This window comes from Phalacrocorax carbo, chromosome 1, assembly GCF_963921805.1.
Source record: "Phalacrocorax carbo chromosome 1, bPhaCar2.1, whole genome shotgun sequence".
Lineage (NCBI taxonomy): Eukaryota > Metazoa > Chordata > Aves > Suliformes > Phalacrocoracidae > Phalacrocorax > Phalacrocorax carbo.
The window spans coordinates 58,235,464-58,262,086 of record NC_087513.1 but is presented as its reverse complement, the minus strand read 5'-3'; the positions used below and the strand labels follow the sequence as shown (position 1 = coordinate 58,262,086).

The 26,623-nt window shown below is 45.8% G+C and overlaps 1 protein-coding gene across 4 annotated transcripts; it reads right to left on the bottom strand.

Annotated features, from left to right (window-relative positions):
• Positions 1–3,187: 3,187 nt before the first annotated feature.
• On the bottom strand, positions 3,188–26,207 carry IFT27 (intraflagellar transport 27). Of its 4 annotated transcripts, XR_010373461.1 has the most exons (9): positions 26,074–26,206; positions 22,546–22,625; positions 21,445–21,504; positions 20,715–20,774; positions 19,643–19,760; positions 19,221–19,330; positions 18,794–19,009; positions 11,323–11,521; positions 3,188–5,445 (listed from the first exon to the last, which is right to left on the bottom strand). XR_010373461.1 is itself a non-coding variant. In XM_064455355.1 (7 exons), the coding sequence occupies exons 1-7, from the start codon at positions 26,105–26,107 to the stop codon at positions 18,911–18,913; spliced, it is 561 nt and encodes a 186-aa protein (XP_064311425.1). In that variant the 5' UTR covers positions 26,108–26,206; the 3' UTR covers positions 14,354–18,910. The 4 variants fall into 4 exon arrangements, 2 of the variants coding, with proteins under 2 accessions (XP_064311425.1, XP_064311442.1); XR_010373456.1 differs by lacking the exon at positions 3,188–5,445 and having other exon boundaries at positions 11,287–11,521; XM_064455355.1 differs by lacking the exons at positions 3,188–5,445; positions 11,323–11,521 and having other exon boundaries at positions 14,354–19,009.
• Positions 26,208–26,623: the final 416 nt, after the last annotated feature.

Sequence of the window (26,623 nt, the reverse complement as noted above, 5' to 3'; positions counted from 1 at the left end):
GGTGGGGGGGTTGGGGGGGGGGGGGGCGAGGGAGGAGGAGGAGGGGGGCGCGGAGCTGAGCCCGGCTGCGGCACCCCCTGCCCCGCGGCGGCCCCCGGCGACTCCCGGGCCCCGCTACTGCATCAAGGCGGCGGCGGCGGCGGCACTGGACGGCTCCCCGGCGGCGGCGGGCGGCGGTGCTGCAGGGCAGCGGTGCGGGGGGAGCGGGGCCGGGCCCCCCGGTGCTGCAGGGCAGCGGTGCGGGGGGAGCGGGGCCGGGCCCCCCGGTGCTGCAGGACAGCGGTGCGGGGGGAACTGGGCCGGGCCCCCCGGTGCTGCAGGAGAGCTCCGCGGGCGGCGGTGCGGGGGGAGCGGGGCCGGGCCCCCCGGTGCTGCAGGAGAGCTCCCCTTCCCGCGCCGCCCGCCCTGCCCGCACCGCCCGCGCCCCAGCATCCGCGGGCGGCAGCCGCCCTCCTCCGCTCTGCGCGGGCAGGCGGGCAGGCAGGGAGGGGCGGAGGGGGCAGCCTCCCCCCCCCCCCCCAGCCCTGCGCCTAGCCCGCCGCTGCCAGCCCCGGGAAGGGTTGCTGCCCCAGGCTGCCGCCCAGCCCGGAGGAAGGCGTAGCTGGGGCTCTCCCTTTTTCTCGTTTTCTGCCTTTCTGCCCCCTACCCCTCCCCGCCACCTCCGCACCCCGGCTCAGCCTCCTTCGCATCCCCGCCGAACGTGCCCAGAGCTGCAAGTGCCACCCGCACACCGCAGTTAGACCCGCACAAAACTTCAGCCAGCCGTTTCTCTCCCCAGGAGACGGGTGAAATGTAAGGCGGAAGGGTAATTTAAAAACAAGCATTTATTACTGTCGTTATTATTGCCGTTGTTACGATTTTTAAGTGCCTGCTCTTCACTCTTCTCGGGCTCGCTGCAAGTTGCATCTGTTTCGGTGTTGCTCGTTTTCCGTCCCTCTGTCTCCCCCTGACCAGTGTGCTGTGAATCCCTCCGTTCTGACTTTGTCTTTACAGCTTTCTGTGAAATCCCAATGCCTGCTCCAAGAAGCAGACATTTTGGGAAGATTCTTCGCAAGAAAGGACTATTTATTATTATTACTATTATTTTGTTTGGGAAAGGAACCACCAAAACTGAATCCCTCCCCCGCCAACCCAACCCCTGGAAAGCAATCCACCTTTCACATCCTCGTTTCACACAGAAAGATGCATGAGTTGAATGGATGCAGACTGAAATCTACCGCTGCTTAAGTTTCCTGTGTCAGACACAACCCGATAGTACTGGGAACATACACAAAATTGTGCAATACTGACATCTAAGTATGTCATAATCCTCTCTTCCTCGGCAGTATCATTACACCAGGTTAATTACATTAGTCACCTCCTGGTTCTATACATGTAGCTGCTCATTAATGCAACAATCATAAAGAAAAGAAATAATCTAATTCTTGATGCTACCGATTTTGTTTCTCTCTGATCGGATTCATTGTTCAGTGAAAAGGAGACCAGAAGAGCTGCTTTAGGTTCACTGATGTTCTATGGGGGGCAGCGGGGCTCAGGGAAGGGGGTGCTGGGAAGTTGAACCCGTTGGAGGGCTTCAGCCACCTTGCAATTTCGTTCCTCCGTTTATTTCTCCTCCCTCCTCCCTCCCTGGACGCACACTGGGACTGCCCTTTCAGGACAACCTGCCCCAGGGCTGTTGGATGTGAAGGGCTCTATAACAAGCAGCGGGAAGGGGGGGGGGCATTGGCTGCCCTACAGACCACTGATCTTTTCCCCAATTTGGAGGGCACTAACCAGGCTGCCCTGTCAGCTGAGACTGAGATACGGGTGTTTACTAGCAAGCACTCATTGTGTCTGGCATCAGCCGTATGCAGACAACAACCAGTAGGCAGGGAAGGACCTGGGGGAGGCAGGAGCAGGGAAAGAGGCAGGGGAGATAGGAGACAGTGAAGGCTGAGACCACTGACACATTTTTGGGGAACAACCAGAGCCCCATGCCTCACCTGGGGGATTCCTGGCCTTGCCCTCTGCAACAGGAGCTGGGGGTCTCTTTCTGCACTCATTGAGGCACCAGAGCTGAGGATGGGCAAGGGGGGGAGGAGTCCCCCATGTACCTTTAGCAGTCTGAGTACAGCCTGCTGCAAGAGTGTGGAGGATGGTAGCTGTGGACAGGCTCTCTAAACTGTTGTTCTTGGTTCAAAGTAATTTGAGAGGCAGAGAGAGGCAGAGAACACCCCTAAGGTGGTGGGAGATTATGCCTCTACAGGGATGGCCTGTGGTGAGGAGGAGGCTCTGTGAGGCTCTTAACCAGGAAAAGTAGAGAATATCAGTCGAGGACCTCTCCTTTCCTTCTGAGACATTGCCACTGAAAGAAGGAAAGGCCTTTGAAGAGGGAAGGCATAAGGGAGGAATATATAATTCTAGGGACTCTGAGCCATTTTCTTTTTGTGTTGGTGGTTGTGCCCCTCCAACCCCACCCCCGTATTCAAGTCTTCTTATTCTTCAAAGGAGGGTAGAAAAGCTGGGCCAGGAGTATTAAAGACTGAAGAGGAAAAACCTTCAGCTGGCTATTCTGGCACTCGGATCCATCAGGCACCAACATCGTATGTGTGGATGGGAAAAGCACTCTGGAAACCTGTGGAGCTCATAGCTCCATGGAAGGTGGGCTTCTCAGTTACTCTGTACTCTCAAAAAAGCATAGCGCAGCCCTTCTGGTAATGCCACACAAGCAACCTGGCCGGCGTGGAAGCAAAAAGGTCTCAGGCCCTTTGAAAGCTCACCCATGCTTATGCAGCAGGGTCATTCCAAGAGGAGAGGGAGAGAAAGGATGATGCTGTGTGTTCTCACTCAGGGCTCACCTGTGTAGCCCATGTGGTTAAGTGTTTATTTTACTGCTACAAATGGTAGTGCTGCTTTGGGTTGGGGGTATGCAGGACTGCATAGACAGGGGTTGTCTCTGGGTTGAGGAGCTTGCTTTTGTTGGTATCTGAGTCTAGTGAGACTATACTGGTACGGTGAGCAAGCAGTCAGTGTAGATGTTATGATTTGGGCTCACAGGGGACCCCAACACTGTGAGAAATTACAGATTTCATCTATAACAAGAAAAATACTGCTGAAATGCCAGGGTTACTTCTTTACATTTAACAAATCCATTCCGATAGAGAAGATGAAGCAGCAGCTGGGTCAAAACAGAGACCCTCAAACCAATCCAGAACTGTCGCCTTTATTACATTTTTCTACAGCTTTGACAAGTTTGGTTTCAAGTGACTACAGCACCAGGAGAGGGGCATGTTCTCCCCAAAGAAACTGCCAGTGTAAGAAGGCCAGGTCTGCAGGGTGGTGAGTTCTTTAATCTCTGGCTGAGACCTATGAGGACCCAGTACTTCTCAGCATCAGGACTAAACACGGCTTCCTGCCTCACACTTCCCAATTTCCAGAAATAATTCTCTTCCTGCTACCCTACTTCTATACTCTTAGACCATTTGCAATAATCCCTCTACAGTTCTAAATGCCACAGGAGAAGAATGGAACAAAGGCAATGCAAATGCCAGAATGTCCTGTGTGACTGTTTGTGCTGTGGCTAGATGCTGTGCTGAGATTTCGTCTTTCCAACAAAGAATCATTAAAAATGATAATACAAAACAAGAATACAGAATAAAAACACTGTGGCAGATTTTTACAACAGTTGCATCTTACTGAATAGCGCAACACAGAATGACATCTATAGAAGAGTAAGGAGAGAGAAATTAATAGTCTGGAGGAAATAGAGAGATTTTAAATTACATTTTAAATTACTTGAAATGAGAAGCTGATGAGACAGGGAGCTGCAGGAAGTCTGCTTCCAATGGCAAACCAAGAGTGCTGCTATTTGTGGAGAGAAGGGGCAGTGCTGTAGGAAAAAAAGGGGCACAAGAAAGATGCAGGAAGGGAGATGAAGGGCACGAAGTCGGAAGCAACTCCATGGGATGGTAACGGAACTGAATAGAGTATCTGTGCCTTGAGTGGTGCAGTGGAGCTTTCCAGCACATAGGGCAAAATGAGACAGCGATAGTATATGAAAACTGGTATGTAGGAATCTCCATCCTGGGGAGGCCAGCTCAGAAGGAGCTGCTGTAATGAGACGTAAAAGAGATGGAGTTGATGCAGCTGTATTTGCAGGCAGAGCAGAGGTGTTAATAGACAGATGCACCAGCAGAGGAGATGTTAGGAAAAATTAATTGGGGTTAGGGTGATGATTATAGAACTGGAAGCCAATGGGGCAGAGAAAGTAGAAGTGAGATATGATGCAGAAAGAGAATTAATATTTAAGAGATGTCACTGGAGAAAGTTGAAAAAACTCACATATCTCTATGGTTAGACAAGCAGAGGTGATCAGAGCAGCCATCACTGGCATCCAAAGCTGAGGATCCTGAAGCACTTAAGACACATTCTTCACATCACATCTGCATGTTGGTGGTTTTCTTAGGCCAATTTAACAAACTAGGAAATGGGGGAAAGAAGATTTGTGGTTTTGCCAGAGAATCACAGGTGGAGGTGATGGAGATAGAGATGGGCGTGGAGATGGAGATAGATATAGGGAGTTAAATACAGATGCGAAAAGCCTCAGTGGTCCTCTGTTCTTATCTTCAGGTTCATATAACTTGAGTATCAACACAAAAGGCAGTTTAAACATCAAATATCCCAATACTACCGGAAATTCATCTCTAGTGTAACACTGTGACCAGAAAGGAAGGAAGAAAGAAAGAAGGGCCATAGAGGGTACAGAGGTCTAGCAATTAAAAGGAGTAGGTTTCCATGCAAAAGTGGTGGTGGTCCTGCCCTGAGAGTGCATTAAAAATTCCTGTGTTAGACAGGAGTAGAACTCTGGCAGGGACCAGGTATGAGGTTATAAGGCTGCAATAATTAACTCCCTCAGTTTCTGACCTATATCCTCTTCCAAGCTAAATGTTGTGCAAACAATTCATTTAGCCTCATATCACTCTTACAAAGAAACATTCACTAGTTTGTGGAGGCACTGAGGCACTGAAAAATTCAGAACATAACCACAAAGCCCACCAGAGCAAAAATATTTGCACTGATTTTAGTGGGATCTGGGTGCTGTTATAAATGAGTTGGGTACCCATGGGTACCCAAGAAATCTGTTCCAGATTGAGTCTTGAAGCTAGAACTCCTCTGCTTTCCATGCAAGACTCCCTTTTCTCATGCAACCTTTTCTTCCATTGAATGGTAACCGTTGAAATGTTTGCTGCTTGAAGATGGTAGAGAAAAAGAAGTGTCAGCTCATGAGCCCTGTGGGTTGATATCTTCATAAAGGGAAAGGCTTCCTTCTTTACTTGAAAGAGATGGTGGGAAAAGACTGGGATTCCCAGGATGAATGTTCCACCATGATGAATTGCTGGGATGTGAACTGTTTTGCCTCTCTTCCTCTTTCCATGCTGTGCTGAGATTTGTATGTACAGCAGCCTCCTAATCAATAGAAATAGAAAAAAAAATCAATGCCTGCAACCCATTAGCTCTAACAGAGGGCAGGCTGCTAACGAGTCACTCTAGCCTGAATTCCAGTATTTGGTAAAGTATCCTCAGTGAGGGTGTATGTATACATATAGCTATAAACTTACTGAATAAGACTAGCAGAGACAATCAGTTATGAGCACGTTCCCCACCCCACCAGCATGTTTATCTTCATATATTTGCATAACTATGTTAAACTAGAGACACTATCCCCGCCACCCAGATGCTGCCCCTCATGCTTTTCCACTCTAGAGCACACATTCTTCTGCACTTGATCTATAATCCCAGGCTACTTTCACACTGGACCATCCTATATATAAATAAATACATGCCTCTACCCATCCTTACTCCTTCATAAACCATATACCATAGAAATCCACTTTGAGCTCCACTTATTAACAAGCATACAGCCATTCCTTCTCCTTTTCTGCATCCCCAGATCCTTCATGGAAATCTTTTTTCTTCCCATTCATATCCAAAAACAGGCACAGATAGTTCCCATCAACAACCATATACATGCAAACCTGGGAGCATTTTCCAGGAAACAAAAAGTTGGTGAAAAGGTTGTAGAACAGGTTTTGTAATTGGAATCTTCTCTAAGGTCAAAGCACAGGGAAAGGGTCTCCAGAACAGATCAGAGAAGCAATGGGTCTCGCTGCCCATTGTGCATGAAATATGGGCACAAGTAACTGTCTTGCTCCCAATAAAGCCTCTATCTTGACTGTAACTAGAACAGACTCTCACTCCTGATCTGCCTCTCATGGAAGGGATGGTATCTCCTCGTCAACTTCAGAATCCATGAGTTATAAAAGTCATGATGTCTTGACAAACAGGTTTACGAAACTCCAGTGAGGAAATGTGTAGAGATTGTGGTTTGGTTATTAAAGAAGAAAAAAAGGCTGTTTTAATGTAAACATAGCAGTAATCAGAGAATTGCAAAGAATAAGGAAAGGAAAAGAAAGGCCTTGGTTTTTTTTCTGAACTGAAGGTTTTCAGAATCTTCCTGGAAGCAGCAGCACAATCATAAACGCTGAGGGAAAGGTGAGGCCTGCAGAAGGATGTTTCACGTTGACACTGATCGATATTCTGTGATATCAGGCTTTCTTCCAGTTTGAAGGGCACAGATGGGGACAAAGAAGAGGATCCTGTGCAGCCTCATCTATTCAGTATCATTATTTAAAGCCACAATCCAGCCCAAACATGAGCTTTTGCCATCTGGTCTTCAGCAGCCACAGAGGTAACACTGGGGCTTCCTGAATGGGGCAGACTTTCTCTCTTAGGTCTGATGGTGCTGACACAGGTAACCCTTCTGCAAGCCAGCTATAAGCACTTATGTCTTCTTTAGGCCTTCTTCTGTCAAATAGTTTAAGGAGGAATATTGAACTTCTAATTTTTCTGATGCTCCCTAATAAATCAGGGTTAAAAAAGACTCTTCAAGGAACACGGTAAGCAAAACAAAAGCAATGGTTAGTCTCTGGGTTAAGTCATTTAGTCCCTCTAACTATTCAGAGGGACAAAGCAAGAGAAGCATCTATCCCAAAACCTACTCAGGGGCTAAGTGAGAGGGCAATTTTAGAAAACTCAAAATCACCATGTCCCACCACTGTCAATAACAGGCTACTGATTTTAATGCGAGAAGGGCTTATTTCCATAGTCCCACATAGTCAGGGAGGCATCCATGAGAAGTACATGTGCTTTAGACACTGTTTCAGAAAAAGTCAGCTGGTGTATTGTGTCCACAGAGCCATTATATGAATCCCTAGGATTTGGTTTTACATTACCATTGTAATGGTTTAGGATCCCCAATGTGAATTTCCTATAGAGGAAGTAGGTTAAACACATCAGATTAAGCCAGTCAGATGCTAGACTGGAGCATTATGGTGATGCACAGAAGAGTATACCATGGATAGAAATCGTAGAGAGGTGATATTCTCTGCCTTGAGAATAGAGGCCTATTTTAAAAAGAAAGCAGAACACATACATCTATTTAGGCTTCTAACTCCACGTTTAGACATCGAAGAACTGTCCTGATTTTCAGTTGTGCTGAGCATGCAGCATCTCACATTGATTTTGCAGAGATGTAGAGGCTCCAAATACCTCTAAAAATCTGGATGTCTGTTTTGATGTCTAAATGTCATCTTAGCAGATTAACTTTGACCTCATATAACACAAAATTCTTAATAGAAAGTAAATCAGAGGTCCCAAGGCCAAATAAATGCTGGGCTCATTGGGATTTGCCACTTTCAGTCATTCACTGCAGCTACTGACCACTTGCAAAAGTTTCTGGGAATGGTCTGAAAGCAGAGTTTACTCATACTGTGGCACGTGGAAGTGAGGCGTCTACTGCAGGGCAAAGCAATTCCCAGCAGTGCACTTGCCTCATCCAGCTCCACTAGACCAGGCTCAGGGCCTCGGTGATGCCTCTCCGCTTGCCATGTGGGTCTCCTTGGCAGCACAGCCCCAAGCAGAGGCTGGCCAAACACTCCAGCCCATCTTCCAAAGATGTTGGGTTATGGTTCTCCTTTGTGTGTCTCTCATTTGTTTGCTCTATTGTTGTCCACTGTGACACAGCGAGCAAGTCTGGCAGGGAGCACGAGGAAGCATGGCTCAGCCATACTCCCTCCTTAATATCAGGGACACAGGACCATGCATGGGGGAAGACAGCTCAGAGGCAGGAAAAGGGAAACTCATGCTGGTTATTGCCTGGGTTAAAGGGGCGGATGGGAGATGTGCAGTCCCCCGCACAGAGCTGGTCCTCCTCCCATGCTCACCACTACTGCCTTCTCTGACAGGACATTTTTCCAGTTTGCGTGCATCTTTTAGATAAAACTATTCAGTTGCCACCTTTCCAGTAGCCAGCCTGAAACGACAAACCACTTCTTTGTTTCACAGACCATTGGGACTCTTCTCTGCAACTGACCTATATTAGTTATAAGCTTCATTCGTTCTGGCCTGCGCTCCTCTCTCTTCTCCCACATGGAGCACATGCACTGCTCCTCCCCCTCAAACAAACACCTTTACACATCCAAGGACATTGTAAAAATAAAATGATCACAACCTGGCCCTCCGGGAACCTCAGTTTTACAGTTTGTCCCGCTCTGATGCCAACAGAATTCACAACCCAGTTCAAGAGAGACAGACAGTGAGTGAGAGAAAGCAGGCAGACAGGCACAGACAGAAGGAGATGGAGGAATCAGGAAGAGATAAAAAGGAGCAGAAGAAAAGAAACAGGGCAGCCAGAAGGAATAAGCTGCAGCAAGAGAAGGCATGTAAACTAGGAGTTTAGAACTCAACAGAAAAAGGGGGATGGAGTTAGAAGGAAGAGTAAAAAATTAAAGTGACAGAAAGTTGAAGGAAAAGATAAAGAAGGAGATGAAAAAAGACACAGGAAAGGACAGAAGCAAAAATAAATGGTCAAAGAAGGGAGGAGATCAAGTGAGGCAGCAAAGCAAGGTGGTGTCTCTGGCATGAAGTGGAAGAATTAAGAAGGTGCCTGTGAATTTGGGCGCTGCTTGTTCACATCTCCTTTTCCATTGAGAGTACACTGTGAGGAAAAAGAGGAGGGGGAAGAAAAGGATAAATAAATGCCTCAGCTGCCACCTTAAACAGCCTCTAGCAGTCAAGCAGGTAGGCTGGAAACAGGCAGTCCACAGGTTGCAAATGCTCAGGTACACAGTGCAGTTCAGCAGTCAGGAAACACTCTGCGTTAGCACAGTGGCATTCACACGCCCAGGTCCACTGGGCCTCTCTGTGCCCTGACAGTGAGCCCTGCATACATGCTTCTCCTTAGTACGGGGAATTGTGCTCCGATCTCTGCCCTGCATCCTCTCTCAGGTCCCAGTAAGAAAACCCCAGCCTCAAATACGAGTGCTGTTAGCCTCTCTTCTTCTCAAATGAATCCCCTTCCTCCCTGCTGCCTGATCCCAGTTCTTACTTGCACTCCAAGGGCTGCCTTGCCTTCCCCTGCATCTCTATTCCCCACGGTTCATCTCTAGCCTTGCTCTGCTGTTCCTCTGCTTTATCCCTCTCTTTCCCTATGACTCTTCTTCCTCACTGTCATTCATTGAGCTCTCCCTTACACAGGCCTACATAAACACATCCCCCCCACACATCCTCTTTATCTCCATCTCTGTAGTTATCCACTTACCTATTACTGTAGTGCCTAGCTGACACACATCTCTCTCCCAGAGACAATCCATCTATCTCCACACCACACACCTGCCAAATCTGCCTGTCTTTCCTTCCTTCACAGCCTTTCTCTCGCTGTCCCCCAGCCAGTCCATTTCTTTGCCTCCCCCCACCAGTCCATTTCTTTGTCTCCCCCCGCCCCGTTCTTCTGTCTTTCCCTCCCTACAATCCACTCCTCTTTCCTTCCCCTCCCCACTCTGCCCATCTGTCTGTCTGTCCCTCCTTCCCACAGTTCTCTCCAGCTGACACACATGTACCCCAGCCCATCTCCCTCCCCTTCCCCTTCTTCCCCCCCTTCACACATTTCATCTCTTTGTGTCTCCTACACACCCAGGCCCACGCTTGCTCTCTCCCATACTGAGAGGAGGCGGCAGCAAAGAATTTGCTGCTGACCGCTGCATTGCTAGGAGGCAAACACATGGCTGGCCTTGTGCAGGCCAGTTTCTGCCTGAGTGCCCCAAGTCACATATCCCCAGCATCATCTCCAGCACTGGGAAAACAGATGGTGTAATAAATGAGCGCAGTCTGATAAAAAGAGGAAAGGGTGCCTGCCTCAGATGCCCCTCACCCGCACAGAAACACACATGCAACATGGGCACAGCTCTCTTGCTCCTGTACCAGTCCAGTTTCGTGCCAGAACTAGCCAGCTGAACTAGGCACAAGCTCTACCCTAGTACCAGATGGAGAGGAGAGGGGTAGGAGGGGTGGTAGTGGATAGAAAGACCAGTGTTTTTTTCCTGACAGCAGCTTATAACCCCATAAAGAAAAGTACATGGTGGGATCTAAGCACTTTTAAGGTGATGGCAAGGGCTGTTAGCACAGGAGGTGTAGCAGAATTGTGGGGACGTATAGCTACAAGACCTCCATGTGCAGGGACAACATAGAGGCTGGGTACCGAGATGGCATCCAGTGGTCACTTCTGTCTTGGTGAAGAGGGAAAGCCATCCTACTGGCAGTCTTAGCTGGGAGGGCCATCAGGAGCAATGACTTAGTCCACTTCAGGGAAATATCCCCAGGTCTCGTAGGTGCAGAAACCAGAGGACAGAGTCTGCATGCCTCTGCTTTTGCTCATACCAGGACTGTCCTCCTGCCCTTACCCAGCTTCATGACATTGTCCAAGAATGCTCCTTTACCTCCTCCGCTACCTCCCCAGACATCTGCATCCAGACACTCGCAGCATCCTTTCCTCTGCATTCACCCCAGTTACAAGAAACCCACGCTTGTTACCCATTTCCAAACCCACCAGCGCTCCTTCCCCATCTAACATTTTCACATCCATTGCAGCCTGATCTCTCTCTGCTGACAATAGCACTGAAAGGCATTAGCTTAACCCTGTAAGGCATCTTTCCTTGATACTCCGTTCTGCTCTCCTTACAAGCTGATTTTATGCCTGATGCTTAACTGCAACCTGAATTTCAAAACTTCCCATTTCACAGTCCCCAAACTAAAAGCCAGCCAATATCACAAAAACAAAGTCCTAGAAATAGCACACAATGGCCACGCACAACTGTTAGACTAAGAAAAAGTGACACTTCACAGGAATAAAAATAAATTAGCAAAAGCAGAGAAGGGAAACCAACACAGAAAAGAGATTCCTCCCATGCAGAGCTGAAAGCATTTTTTATTGTAGGTAATTTTACTCACGAACACAGTGATTTCTTTCTGCTTTACATTGACCTCACACATTGCATTTTTCTGTTTTTTTGACGTTAAATATTGATATTCTGGGGAGGTCTTCTGCTGTACGAACTGATCCTGAAGTTTTTTTTGTGAGTTGTCTATGCTCAAGCTGTAGTGGGCACTTCTGCTTGGTCGGGTGAGGTCCAGGTTCTCTCTCCATTCCCTGAGTGGATGAACATAACGTATTCAGGATGCTGCAGCACAGTTAGGCATAAGTTTATGTGTTGTTCCTTTTCCCCCACCCCACCCCCCCCCAAAAAAAAAAAAAAGGGTTTAAGCGAACAGATCACCCCACTTTCTGCCAAAAGAAAACAGAGACAGTGCTGGAACTAATTTGTGTTTTAAATGATGCAAAGATGTGTGGGTAACAATTGTAGGCGTCTATTTCCCTCCACTCAGAAATCCCCTTGGAAGAACTGTACTCAATTTGAATTTCCAACATCTCTTCACACTCTCCCACCCTGATAGTCTGAGAATATCCTTAGCTTACCTACTCTATTTTTTTCTGGTCTCACCTGGATATGCTGTCTCGAGCCACTGCTCCTCACAGCATCACAGCTTGCTGTCCTTATATCCCCACACCACTCCCTAGGCTTACCATTCTGGATTCTCGCTATTGTCCTATCAAATCCCAGCGTCAACCCTGCCATGCAGACTTTAACTCATCCTGCCTTGTCCTGCCTACGAGGACAGGCTCAGTGAGTTGGGGTTGTTCAGCCTGGAGAAGAGAAGTCTGCCGGGAGACCTTATTGCGGCCTTTCAGTTCTTAAAGGGGGACTATAGGAAAGATGGAGACAATCTTTTTAGCAAGGCCCGTTGTGACACGACAAGGGGTGATGGTTTTAAACTAAAGGAGTGTAGATTTAGACAGGATATAAGGAAGAAATTTTTTACAATGAGGGTGGCGAAGCACTGGAACGGGTTGCCCAGAGAGGTAGTGGAGGCCCCATCATAACTCTGAATTCCCCAACCTGATCTTGACCCCAAGATCTTGGCCCTGAAAATCTCTGTTCAGTTTTTTATTCTTACCACCTGCCCTCCCACCTGCAGTGTCATTCAGCTCTACCCTGTATCCTCATTTTGCCTTAATGGCTCATGCAAAAATTACTTTTCCTCCCACTTTATTTCCATACATCATTCTACAAGCCAGGAAAAGCCTTAGGTCTTCCCACCCCTAATTCCCACCCTCCCACTCTGCCTCAGCAAATCCTTTGGGCTCTTCATGAAGGGATATAGACCCCACTCTTTCCTACATATTCCTGTTCTCCTACCGCTCCTGCATTTGCCCTGTTAGGGACACAGCAGCCGATCCTTTCTGCCTTTATACCTTTCTGCTCACACTCCCTAACTTGAAGCCCTCATATTGTGTATTTTTCCAGTACTTGTGCAGAAAGATTACAGGCTCCACATTTCTCCAATTGATGCATATCTGGCTGGAGGGAAACTCATCAAACTGACCCCATCCCTGACCCCAGCTTGACATGTAGGGTCTGTCACATTTCCCTTTTAAACATTGCCAGATTTGGATTTGATCTCAAAGACCAGGAAAGAGAGCAATTCCAGGCTTCTCTTGACAAACAGCTCTAGGGGAAGAAATACGTGAAGCTGTGACAGAAGAATGAGAGAAAGACCCCCAAGGAGTCAAAAAAAAAACCCCAAACAAAACTCCAAGTCAGAATGAGAACAGCCAGCGTCTGTGAAAGTTACACTGCGGCAAGCTCTGAAGAGCCAAGACGAGGCTGCCAGGACTCAGCTGAGGGTCTCCTGCCAGGAAATTACACTCTAGACTGAGCAACATCCCCATCTCTCAGGTGACTTCGACAGGGAGTCACAACACCTGAAGAGCCTTAAGAAGACCAGAGATCGAGTAGCTCTCTTATTTCTCCCTCCCCCAAGCATTGTTGTTCCAGGTCAACAGAGCCAAGGGCAACTGGCACAGAAGACATTGTTCTCAAGGCAAGATGACAGCAGGAGGAAGAAATAGGATGCGAGAAGCAGAGAGATGATGTGCCTTTAGGCTAAGAGGGACATCACGGGGGCCAACATGGCTCTTGGAGAGCTCCTGCTCAGACTCCCCTCAGCTGCAGAAGGTCCTAGAAGTCCCATAGCCCCAGCTTGCATGGAGTACCAGCTGCAAGATGTAAAAATTACTTGCTAAGAACCAGCAGAGGTAGATATTCTCCATCAAGAAGCAGATATGAGATAAGAAAAGAAGGACTGAGGATGCATGGGGAGAGAGGGGTCCCATCGTGGATGGTGTCAAGAATACGAATGTCTTCCTGCTACTAGCAGATGATCTGCCATCATACTGCTGGCTGTATACAGGCAGATGAGACAACAACTGCAAGCAGTTGCCACCTGAATTTCACAGATAGAGTAATTATTAAAAGCAGAGCACAGGCTTGAGCAGGGTACGGACCCCCACGGATCTGTGTAGGCACCAGCAGAAAGCAGTTGCTGTCTACAGAACAGAAATGCAGTGTTTTCCCTGCTGTCAGCACCTGCGTCAGGCTCCTGGTTTCTCTTGAGATACAGCTCTTAATTGGGATAGATTGTACGTTTTCTGCTGTAGCCCAGCCCAGCTCCCAGTTTAATTGCTAGTTTATGACTTAGCCTGTTTTGTGCTTTCCATGCTACTTCTTTCCCCACTTAATCTAATAGAATTATAGAAAGCATTGCTGGGAGGACCTCAGGAGGCACACAGTTTATCCTTCTGCCCCAAGGCAGTATTTCATTTTCAACAACATCATGTGTCTTTTGCTATCAGGTCAGATCGGTCCAAGACATATAACGGGTAAAGAAATGAAGCTTACCCAGGGGAGTCAATTGGCATAAAAGACTAAATCCAGCCCTTTAAGTCACTGAAGTTATATCAGAAATAACCCTGGTCCAAATGGTGCCATTTATCTGATCAGTTTTCTGAAAGATGTCCTTTCTTAAGTTTTAAGTCTCTAAAATGAACAAATCTCTAGAAGAAACAGTTCTGTCAGCCCCATTTCAGTATTTTTAATGCTTTATTATGAACAGCAGTGACCACTCCATTGTTAAGACTGAACAGATCTTATCACAGTATGATCAGCTTTGAAACTCCTATTAACTCCCACAATAAAACCTGATCTTTCTGGAATTTTACATCCTGCATTTCCCTCCACAGTAGAATATGTCTGGCAAGACAAAACAAAACCATTAAAGCATCTTTAATATGACAACTTTACACAAACGAATTTCCAGTAAAATTTCAGAATGTCAGTCAGCTTCTTAGGGTTCTTTCTTCCAAGACAATTTGACTAAAAATTCCACTTTTGTTTTCTTTCGTCTATTAATCTCTCTAAGAAGAAATGTCTTGCAGCCTTGGGAATAGATAATGCAGAAATTAGAAGGATAAAAAAAATCAGCTGCTGATATACCAAGCTAACTAAAGCAGGGCACAAATATAACAGAGATTCTGTGCAGCAGAATCATGAGGACCAAAGGAAAGGTAAGGAGGGACCCCAAGGAGGAAAGAATGTTTTTTGCTTAATCAAACAAGCAAGCAGGAAAAAGAAGGACTATGTATCTCTTAAAAACAGTTAAAGGCCTGTTTGTTTCCTCCCCCTTCTTTTGAAATTTCAGTAATGGTTGAGCTAGGTCTCTTCTGGGTTGTAAACATCCATGCTGAGCACCTGCAGCACTGCACAGCTGGACGAAGTAGGGGAGCTGTAAGAAGACAACAAGCTTCCTGGTCAGCAGACAGGCTTTCTGCCTTCTTCCCACTGTTCTCCAGCGTCTGTGATTTTGAGTGATGCTAAGGCTGTAAGCAGCAAACATGCATCCTCACCCTACAGATGTGACCACAACAGTTACTGAACACAGTAAGAGAAACTTAATAATGGCTTCAGACTCTTTCTCATCCTGCTTGTCCAGCTCACCTACTCACTACCCTAAACTCCTTCACACAGACACAAAATTATTTTCCCCAGCCCTCCCAAATCCGGCTCCCATGTTCTCTACCCACCCTTCACTACTAGCCTCTACAACCAAGGTCACAAATAAGCTAGGAAAATAGCAAGAACATCACTTGCATCATGCTGGTATTATATAGCATATTAGCCAGGAAGGACAATATATTATGCTTTTAAAATGCATTCGGAAGGACTGAGATGGTTATTGTCAAACATACCATTTTGATGGACATTAAATTGTGTCCATGTTAGTGCTCAAAATAGTCCTGTAAAAAGCAAGTTGGGCAACATGCTTTAGACACAACCTCTTTTCTAATTCTAGTCATGGCCTGTGGAAAGAGGGAAAGGGGCAGTGGGTGAATCCCTACTGCTAGCTAATTAGATCATACATTTCCTCTCTCAGGCAATATATCTTTCCCTGCATGTGATGCATTTTTCTTCACTAACCTCTCAAAAGCAGCTTCCCTATAAATCACAAATCACCACTGCAAGCATTCCCTTAATGAGATCCTCCAGCTTTTGCATTCATTTAATAAAACAGCATTCACCAATCTTCATCTTACTGGTGCATTTAGACTGTTTATTTGAAGTTACAGGAGGTCCTTCTGGTGCAGAGAGATCGAACTCCCTGGTTAAAGATTGCATAGAATTCACTTTATCACCCATTCCCAAGGCATTCATCCCCCCTGTACACGTCACAGGTGGCATACACACCTGGCACGCTATTTTCAATATGAAAAAATATCTGTCTTGTGTTGAAATCACACCATCAATAGAACCAGGATGAAATGAGCTACCAAATCAAAACAAACCTTCTTTAGTTCTTTAACTAGATCAGCACATCATCCAAAATAACTTCTATTCTTAAAAGTCAGGGGTACTAGCACCTGCAGGCAAGACTCCACTCAGCCCATGTAAATCAACAGATGCCCCCCAAGAATTAATAAACAAGACAACCCATGTAAGATAAAAATGCCAGTAGTGCTAATCCAGTTCAAAAAAGGGTGAGTCTTCTAGTTACCCTAAGGCCATGGAGGAGACCGTCCTTCTTTGGGGGAAGCAAGAGCTTTCCCAGTTGGTTCTGTCATTTTTTTGAGGTGGCTTCTAGCAAAAGAACCTATTCATGTTCTTTTCTTGTGGGGTAAGATCCTACTTAACCTCTCTAGCTAGTGGTATTCATGCTCCCTAGCTAATTCCCAGCATCAACCCACTGTTGCCAGTGAAACGAGCCCAACTGCTTCTCCTGATTCTTGAAGTGCTTCATAAACTCAGCTACATCATCTGCAGCCATATTTCTTATGTTCAATCCAATGTACTTTCCCTAGCATTGCGCGTAAAAATGGTTATCAAATGCATATATAAAAGCCTTGAAACACAGATTCCTGAAAAGCCTGCCTGAAAAAATCACTTGGTGCTTACTCTCTACAAAATTCAGCTTCCCTTGCCCAAGAGAGGCTAACATAATCTGGGGGAAAAGAAAGGTTACGGTTTTGAATCCCTTGGTGTTAGGCTCAGTTACCAGGCAATACCTTACCATGGACGCTTTCATATACTGCGTAAGAAAATAGACTCTCACACACGCAACATCAGTACTCCACACAAAAGAGCAGTTCTCTCTAGGCTTTTACTTTTTCTGGTATGAAACCTTCAGCCAGACATGGCTGAGTCAGAGTAACTTAGCCAGGTATTCTTTCCATTTCCTGAGCCCCATTTCCACTAGTGACATCAGAATCGTGGCCTTTAATCTGAAATCCAAGGACAGCAGGGAAAGTTTAACAAGAAGGATTCTGATTCTAGCAAGGTATTAAGAACTCAACCTAATGAGAACATGGTATTGCCAAGTTCAGCTGACAAAAAGAAAAATTACACAAAAACACATAAGATGACAAATGCATGAAGAAGGAAGGATAGCTTGTTTAAAATGTTGGTCTCATCCCTAGAATAAAAGAGGTATTCTTGCTATCTGACCCCATTTTGCAGATAAGCCAATTTGGATGTGCCTGTAGGAAGTCCTGCTCACTTCAGGAGATGTAGCTTCTCGAGATATCTTGTGACCTGGGACCAGCAGAGGGCACTGCGTTACCAAGTGACAGCAGTACAGATGCAAGACAGTTCCTACCAGGCAGTGAAAGTGAGTGACATTGAAGAAAAGAACCAGATTCTAGAAGTCAGAACCACATATTAGTCATCAGCATATCAGTCCTACTAATGATAAGGTTAACACTGCTTAAACAGTCCTCAAACTCTGTGCACTCCCAGAAACACACCTAAATCCAGTTCGGTCCCCACATATAGGGGATAGGCTGGAAGAATGGGCCAACAAGAACCTTATGAAGTTCAACAAGGACAAGTGTAAGGTCTTGCACCTGGGAAAACATAATCTGGGAGTGCAGCACAGACTGGGATCCACCTGGCTGGAAAGCAGCTCTGTGGAAAGGGACCCGGGGGTCCTGGGGGACAGGAAGCTCAACATGAGCAAACAGTGTGCTGCTGCGGCCAAGCAGGCCAACAAGAGGCTGGGTTGCATCAAAAAGGGCATCACCAGCAGATATAAAGAAATAATTATTCCACTCTACTCAGCGCTTGTCAGGCCACACCTGGAGTATGGGGTACACTTCTGGTCCCCGCTATACACAAAAAAAGATGTGGACAGGCTGGAAGGGGTCCAGAGAAGGGCTACCACGATGATCAAAGGACTGGGAAGCCTGCCATGCGGGGATAGGCTGGGAGAACTGGGATAGTGCAGCCTTGAGAAAAGGTGGCTTAGAGGTGATCTCATCACCATGTACCAGTACTTAAGGGGTAACTACAAAGAAGATGGAGACTCCCTTTTTACAAGGAGTCACATGGAGAGGACAAGGAGGAATGGACACAAATTGCTCTTGGGAAGATTCCTATTGGACATGAGAGGGAAATTTTTCACAGTGAGGACGGTCAACCATTGGAATAATCTCCCCAGGGAAGTGGTTGACTCGGCCACATTGGACACTTTTAAGATTCGGCTGGACAGGGTGCTGGGCAATCTTGTCTAGACTGTGCTCTTCCTAGAAAGGTTGGAATAGATGATCCCTGAGGTCCTTTCCAACCTGTGATTCTGTGATTCTGTGGTATCTCAGTCTCCGTGTGTTGATTTTAGGGTGTAGGCCTCCTACTGAAAATGCTTTTCAAGTGGCAGGGCCAAATCAGTCCTGCCCTGCAACATATGTATCAAGGCTGGGTTGCTTAAGTTAAAAAAGCATTTCCTCTCTCCTTCTCCAAACCTCTATATCCTTGCTTGTAGCAGCAGGAAGTCTATTCAGAGAAGAGACAAGACAATATCAAAGCAAAGAGCTGGTAATTTCCATTCTGCCTTCCCTTTTTACTCCCCGCCTCCTCCAACCTAGCAGACTTTCAGTGAGCAGAGAACCAAGTTAGAGGACATGAAAGGAATGCTGAGGTAGCAACTTCAGAAGAGTGCATTTCCACTTGCTTATTTCTAGTTTATTTTGAATTACCAGGAGATGACCATGAAGAAGCAAATAGCTCGTCTTTTTTCTTCTCTCTGTATTCCATCCTGCAGGATTCTGGGCACTAGAAGAAGCTTAGAGGATAAGTCAAGCCACTCACAGCCCTCAAGCTAGTGAGTGAAAAGTTTCCACTTTCTCTTTGTACAGTTGGTGGAATGACTTTGCCAGGATGTGGAAAGGGGCCTCAAAATTTTTCATCTCCTTCTGTAAAGAAATAAGAAAGTAGTGAATGAAAGATGGAATAAGCATTTGACTGCTTCTGCTCTAACTGTTTCACAAAAGACAGATTAAAACTGAGGGTGAGTTAGATGACAAACAGGTGGAAGAACCCCGTCAATTATCTTTCTTTACCTGCAAGAGAAGATAACTTTACAAACACTCACTTCCACAGATGGTGAAAGGAGCAGAAACTCACCACTGACATCTCACAGTATTCCAGGCCATGCTTCTCAGCCCACTCCTGTGCTTGTTTCTGCTCCACAACTCGACGACCAACCAGGTCTGTTTTATTCCCCACTAAGACACCTACAGAAAAAAACAAACAAACCATAAAACAAAGGAAAAACAACTCAGAAATGCTGACTTCTTAACAATAAATGCTGGAGCATTTGTAGAAGCAGCTGAAAAAGTTGGAGGCATGGAGAACAGTCTACAACTCCCTGGAAAAGAATCCACAAAGGAATTCATGCCTTATCTGCTTTGTGATAAAAGCAAATGAGTTGGAGGAAGCCATATCTGCCCCTGGCTTAAAATGAATGCTCTATGCCACATCTCAGTGGGAACAATTGCTGTCATACAAGAGGGGAGCAGAGAACAAGAATCTCACCCATTTCTTACCTGGGATGTGCATTCCAACTCCTTGAGCCCTCAGCTTCTCCAACCAGTTGGCACAGTTGTTGAAAGACTGCTCATTAGTGACATCGTACACAAGGCACAGGACATTGGGTTGCTCCCACTGCACAGCAAGAAAGGAACATTGTCAGCTCTAATGAAGCTGATGTCGTCAACAGCCAGTCTGTAAACATGGCAAACACAGATGCTAAGACAAAAACAATAAGCCTAACGTAGAGGAATCCTATGCCCTGGCTGAGGTTTCACGTGTCAGTTGAGCCAACTAAATGGATAGCTGGCACTGGGAGAGGTGGTCTTGCTCTCTTTCCCCATTCCTGTCTGCACAGTCCTGCTCCTTTACTTGTATAGGCTCTGGCACTCATCTGATCCCTAGGGAAGCCGATTCTTCATGCTGAATCAGCTCAAAATTAATCCTAGAGAGAAAAGGAGAAAGGTTTTCTTCCAGTTTGAGAAGCTGATCCAGCTTGTAGAGGGGTCCCTTGCAAACGAGACCTAGTGCAAGGGCAAAAGTGGAATTGCCCCTTGTAGGGCGATGAACCAGTAGGTTGACTTAGCCATCTTATGAAACCTCACAACAATTAATTGATCCTACATATCAAAATGAGATAACACAATGGAGACCTGTACAAGTAAGGACACAAACGCATGAAGGAAAAATATCAAGGGCAGTATTATGCTCAAGGACAACAGTGAGTCCTGTTGGATCAAACACATCACTATAACATCAAAAAACCCCACTGTTGGAGTAGCAGCAAAATAGATGCTTTTCTGAGAAATAAAAATAACTTTAACCAACAGGACACACTGATTCTCAGTTAAATCTCTCTATTTCTTTTGTAAGAAAACTGAATGACACTCTGCCTTCCTTCCTCTGGAAAGTATGTCTTCTAGTACCTTTACAAGTTTTAGAGAGGGAGAACAGGATGCATTGGCAACTGAGGTAATTGCTCCCATTTACACTAAATACAAAGTTTGCTACATCTGCCAGACTGGGGAGTTCAGATCTTCAAAGCAAAAGCACTTCTTTGGAAGAGGAGGACTGTTACATAAGACTTACCAGTTTCTCCAGCATTTCAGAAAATAGATCTTTTCCTGCAGAGTCAAAAATGAAGAATTCCTGAAAGCAAAAGCAGAAAGAAGGCTCTTGCCAGGAAAACGCAGTGCAGGGAAAGGTTTTGAAAGTAAATACTGGAACTTGTAACTCCTGCATTTTGTTGAGTACAGCAGCATCATGACCCTAAGGGACAAGTTCCCTGGACTGACAATTCTTCAGTTCAGATAGCATGAGAAAAGAAATAGCTATTTTTCATGTACAACCAATAAAAGGGTTACCTCCAAGGTCTCAAGTCTGGTTTCCATCTGTACTGCAAACACAATATGTGGAGCAGGACAGTAACCTGCGCTATTTATACAAAATTATACACGAGGCCCACATTCCACTAGTGGGAGTATAGGGCATTAAGGAAAAATAACAGATAAGTTCCAGCTTCTGTAGTTCTAGGAAACATGAACTAAACCTAAGTGCCCTAAAGGACAAACCAGAATCCTAACAAAGCTGACAACAGCTTTGGTTTAAGATGCCATGTTGGATACAAGAATGTAAAACTTATATTTTTAAGATTATACTAAGCCTGGAGTATCAGCAATTGTACGTTATCAGTCTCATTTCCTTCATGCAGCTTAACAGCCTTATAAACATGCAGAGTGATCTCCCACCAGAATGAGACTGTGAGGTTTGGGCTCTGGATGTCTTTTTCTGACCCAATTCATGTCACAGAAAAACTCACCACACTATCACTTGTCTCTGGAACTGATACAGCCTTCACCAACAGTTCTACGCCTGTCGTCTGTCAAGAAAAATCAGGAAAACAAGGATCGGAATAGTTTTTAAGAGCCTGTCCGACTGCATACCAACTATGCATTGGACTGAGGCAATTCTTGTGAATCATTACAATCCCATCAAACACAGACAGCTGGGGACTCCTCATAGCTTTGGTAACACACTCCCACCTGCATGTCAAAGCCACGTGGATTTGCTCTGATGGAGGAAAAAGACAGAGAAGAACCAACATCCAGAGATTTGCTTATATACAACTAAGGGTACTAGCTGAAATCTGCAGGGCTACGTTCACTGACACATTGCTGCTCTAAAGCATGCCTTAGAACAGTCTGCACCCACCATGTGATCAGCTAACATATGGGACTGAGGTTATTTGTGCCTCTTCCACCTTTTATCTCATTCTGCTTTGTAGCTTGTTTGTTCTATTTCTATCCTTAACTTCTGGTTTCCATCTTTATTTCAATGAATAAACATATTTCAGTGGGGTTTTTTTCCACACTCATATTTTCCTTTTTTTACTTTACTTATATTTACTTTTATTTTTATCCTTCTTCTGATTAGTCATCACCATTGATTCTCACACTGAAAGACTGCAAACTGTATCCTCTTCATCTGGGAACAGTTTCTGTAGATTATAATTATCTTGGGGCTATGCAGCACATCTTCATGTTTGCATAGTGATAAGCGCACTGTCCACACGCACATTTAATATTTGGAATTAAAAGCTTTCTCCTTCAGCAATGCTTTTTCATAGAGCACTCCCTAAAGGGGGAAGCTCTTTAACACCACAAAAGCTTGTGAAAACATTGGTACAGCAGGAAAATTATAAAGTTAACTACATTACTCTGCATTAAGTTTCAAAACCAGCACCCACATAATGTAAAGACTTACAGAATACTAAATGGTTTCCCTTCAGGATCTAGGTTGTAAGAGAAAGAAAACCCTATAAGACCCCATCAAATCATATTATTTATTTTGTTCTAGACTTTGTTTTCTCATGCAACTTAGAAAAATGTTGGATAGCAGTTTGAGCCTGTCATATGCTTACCAGTGTGTAGTTTTTCTGGAAATGAGCCCCATCATTGCTGAACATCTGGGCTAAAGCGCTCTTCCCCACAGCTGGATCTCCTGCAAAACCGAAAACATGAAAGATTTTTGTTTCATCTTAGAGGATCTTATTTTCCCTCAGTTCTGTTACTATCACACACCATAAGAACCTGGATGCTGTAACTCTGAATGCAGGCATGATAACTGTCATGAGAAGCACAAAACAGTCTAAAAGGTAATACCCACATGAGGAAATAAATATTGCCATTATGCATACTGGTGCTGACATCAGATTTCTGCTCTATGAATGACAGTAAAGAGCCCCCAGACCAAGGTGGAACTTCTGTTTGTACTAAAATTCATGCCTACCCTATAGCCTTTAGATAAGAATGAAAATTTCCCAGATATGTTGTCATGTAGAGAAAAACACAATGCCATAAGGGAGACTGGGCTGCACGGGAGGCTGTTTCCTCTCCTTAGATTAACCATTTCCCCAGATTCAAATCCTTGTTATGTACTGGGTTTAGGGAAGAGGCAGGTCATGTATATATTACAAAGCTGCTTAAGCTGGTAACATTCCTCGATGAACTCTTCTTGCTGAGCCTGCTAAGAGCAACTCTTGCTGACTCAATGCTGCTGGTGGCTCATTAGTTGCATCCTGGGCATAACAGCAGCAAATGTCACTTGGCTGGAGAGAAAGAGCCTGCTGATTCATCCCTACAAGGAAGGAAAACCAAGGGGCTTTAGTTTTTGCGCTTGTAGAGCCAAGGCTTTCTGGTATGGCTAGGCACAACACTTTGGGCAAACCTGGCAGCTGCCTGCTTTGGCCTGCTGTTACAAAACTCTTTAAGATCCAAAGCAATGGCAGAAAACTGCAGAATTCACATATGCTCATATCACTCTATGAAAAATATCATAATCCTTGCAAAACAAAAAATTAATATTCCCAAAGGGCTTATCCTCTCTTCACACGCTGTCTCAGTAGCCTGGATAGTTCAAAGGACAGGAACCAGGAATTAAACACTCCAGTGGCTCTAGCTTTACCCTTAAAGGAACACTTTCCAGGCAGCCAAGCCTGGAATACAAGTCTTTTATGCTATGTTGTTAATAAATAAACCCAGAAAGGGGTATATTTTGACCCTATTACAGCTTCCTAGATGGTGTTTTGAAGGAAATTGGTACAGCTATCTGCTCACATAATATTATAGACGAGGAAGGGTGTTTTGGATAGTGACAATCCCTTCTGGATGCATTAACCAAATGTAGTTCTTGTTTAAACATTTTTTAGCATGCTTGCTTGCTTACTTTGAGCTGAGTTGGGCTCATAATATTTAGACAGGAAAATCTGGTAAGTCAGCTTGTTTGTTCCGTGATCAGTTCAAGCTTGTGCTGAAGACAACACTCCGTTCTGAGTGGAAGCTATTCTATATTTCAATAGACAATTAGATCTGCCTTTGTAAAATGAGATAGAGAAGCATACATTGCTCTAAACTGCAGTAGCCATAATCCAGTGCAAATTCTTAACTAATGTGTTGCCTTTCTTCCATTTGACAGCCCCACTTGCTCTTTCCCTTTTCTTATTCTTTGCCATCCCCTTAACCCATTACATCACTACATTTTCTCAAAATAAGTTTCCTTGCCCTTTTAATTTACTTTGGTCTCATGTGCCAGTATTGCAGCCCACAGTATTTATCCCATCCGTATTTGTTATTCTGCCAGAATCTGTAGTGTGTCTCTAAAATGCCTGCTACCGCCAACTGTCTTTCTACAATGCAAACCTTTTCGTAGTATCTCCATAGTAAGCTCAAACAACAGTCTTTTACTGTGTGTCTGTAAATTAGCCTTGAGATAACACAGAAATCACTTTCTGTTGTCAAGTTAATAGCCTCTCTTTTGCTAATAAAAGCTCTTTTCCCTGTGTTGTTCTCTTTGACCTTGGTGCAGCTCCCAATACTGTGAGCCACTCTTCATAACCATTTCCTTAGGTACACAAGAGTTCCCTGCTCCATCTCCAATGATTTTGCTCCTACCTATGTAATTGCATTTTCTTGTTCCCTTTAGGTTGTTGTGGTTACTAATTTTTTATGTCTCTCTTACTATACTGGTCTCTTCTGCAAGAGGGAAATTATTTTGCCTAGTCTGTTTCACTAATTTATTATTTTTAATAATACATGAATATTACTGTAGCACTACTGGAACACTATGTATGGGACAGGACCTTCCTGTTGTTTGTTTTGTGAACAGAATTGAAAAGGCAGCCCCAGACCCAATTAGGATTAAGCATACAACTGGGTCATCCAAAGAAAACCTCTGTGAATTTAAAAAGGCCATGGAATTGGCCTTTGGTAACACTAAACAACAAAACAAATGACAAAACGGCAAAGCCTATGTATTGGGAGCTGGAAACTTCCAAACTGGAAATAACATGTAAGTTTCAAAGCTAGAAGGCAGGGAAGATACTGGTGCTGTCCACAGTAACTATGAACAGAGGCATGAGGGAGATGAATTCTTTTGCATTTGCCAAAGATCACATCTGGCTTTGTGTGACTTGATGGTTAGCTGCTTCTGAGGTTAAAAAAAGGCAAACATTTTATTCTGGATGAAAGAAAAAAGGTTTGGAACAAAGAGCTAAACCTGGGAGTTGTCTGCACACACAGGTTTTATGGATTTGTGCTTCTCGCTGAGACTACACAGAGCTTCAGTGTAGAGTGAGGAGGAAACCAAAAGAAAAAGTTTTCTTCCCGCAGTGTTCACAGTCAGCTGTACTTACCTCCAATGCCTCCACAATCCATCCTAACAAACCTGTCTCTTTACCTCACTTCAGGGTAACCTCCAGTTAGCTTGGGGTAAAAGACGTCTCTGTGAAGTGCACATGTTTCGTTGTCCTACTCTTTGCTAAGGCTCTACCTTTCTATCACACTCTCAGAATCATCCCAATTTCTGACAGGAATTTTTCCTCCAGCAAAAAGGGAGCCTCCCACAAGAGGCAGGATTTAGCTGTCTACCCTGCTCCCTTCACACTTTTCCCATCGTCAGCCGACCTTTCCACACTGTAGAAATCTCTTCTCTTTTCTTTTCTTCTATTTTTCCCTTTTCCTTTCTTTTCCCTTCCCTTCCTTTTCTTTTTTCTTTCTCTCTCTTTCTCTCTCTCTCCCCCCTCTCCCGCCCTTGCCTTTCAGCCGGTCCGACCATGCTTCACACCCTCCCCGAACACAGCTCCTGATTCTCCACACGGGGCAGGCAACAGCAAAGGAGGCTCCCACCGGTCCCGTATCGAGGGAGCCGCAGTCCCCAGCCCTCTCCTGTCACCCCTTCCCCCACCTCTTCTCTGTCGGGGCGACCCCTGGACGAAGGGCCGAGAGAAGCGGCGGGGTCCTCCCTGGCCACCGCCCGCCCGGGGCTCTCTCGTCGCTGAGGGGACCCGCGCCTCCCAGCGCCGCCCGGCTGCTGGCCTCGCTCCATCCCACGGAGCACCGCTCTAGGCCCCTACCGCCGGCGGAGCGGGTGGGACCGGGCGGGCCAGACTCACCTGCCAGGATGCATTTGGCAGCGAGCTTCACCATCGCCCCGGCCCGGGGAAGGCGGCGGCAGCGGGCCTGGAGGCCGCGGTGGCGGCAGCCGCGGCCCTAGCAACAGCGCGGCCCTAGCAACCGGGAGCCCCGCCTCCTTCAGAGGGTGGGGGGGATGGGGGGGTGGGCGACAGACCGACCAGTTCAGTTGGCTGGGGGCTCTGCTCATCAATGCTAGTCGAAGTTGTTATTGGTTCTCTCGTCTTTTCCCGCCCACCAAGCATCCTGTCATTCAAACCCTCCCCTCCGCCCGTGCTAGTGGCTGAGGCGGGGCAGCGCGCCCAGCCGGTGGCACCGTGGTGTTACGGGGAACAATGGGGTGGTTTCCGCCCAGCAACTAACTACGTTAGTAGGAGTCGGCTTGTGATTGGGTAGAACACAGGGGACTGTACCACGTAGTCGAAATTAACCCACTGGGGACAGGGCGGAAAATAATAAAGAACCGGGCAAACAAGTATGTAATAGGGGGCGGGGTAGCGCCAAGGAGGGAAAAGACAAGTGAGAGTGAAA

What these genes read in the sequence shown, in the direction of transcription:
- IFT27 (XM_064455355.1), bottom strand. Translation starts at nt 26,107, where the DNA reads ATGGTGAAGCTCGCTGCCAAATGCATCCTGGCAG. An exon ending in CTGAAATGCTGGAGAAACTG is followed by an intron (nt 19,761 to 20,714) that starts GTAAGTCTTATG and finishes CTTGCTGTGCAG; the next exon opens with TGGGAGCAACCCAATGTCCT. An exon ending in AATACTGTGAGATGTCAGTG is followed by an intron (nt 19,010 to 19,220) that starts GTGAGTTTCTGC and finishes ATTTCTTTACAG; the next exon opens with AAGGAGATGAAAAATTTTGA.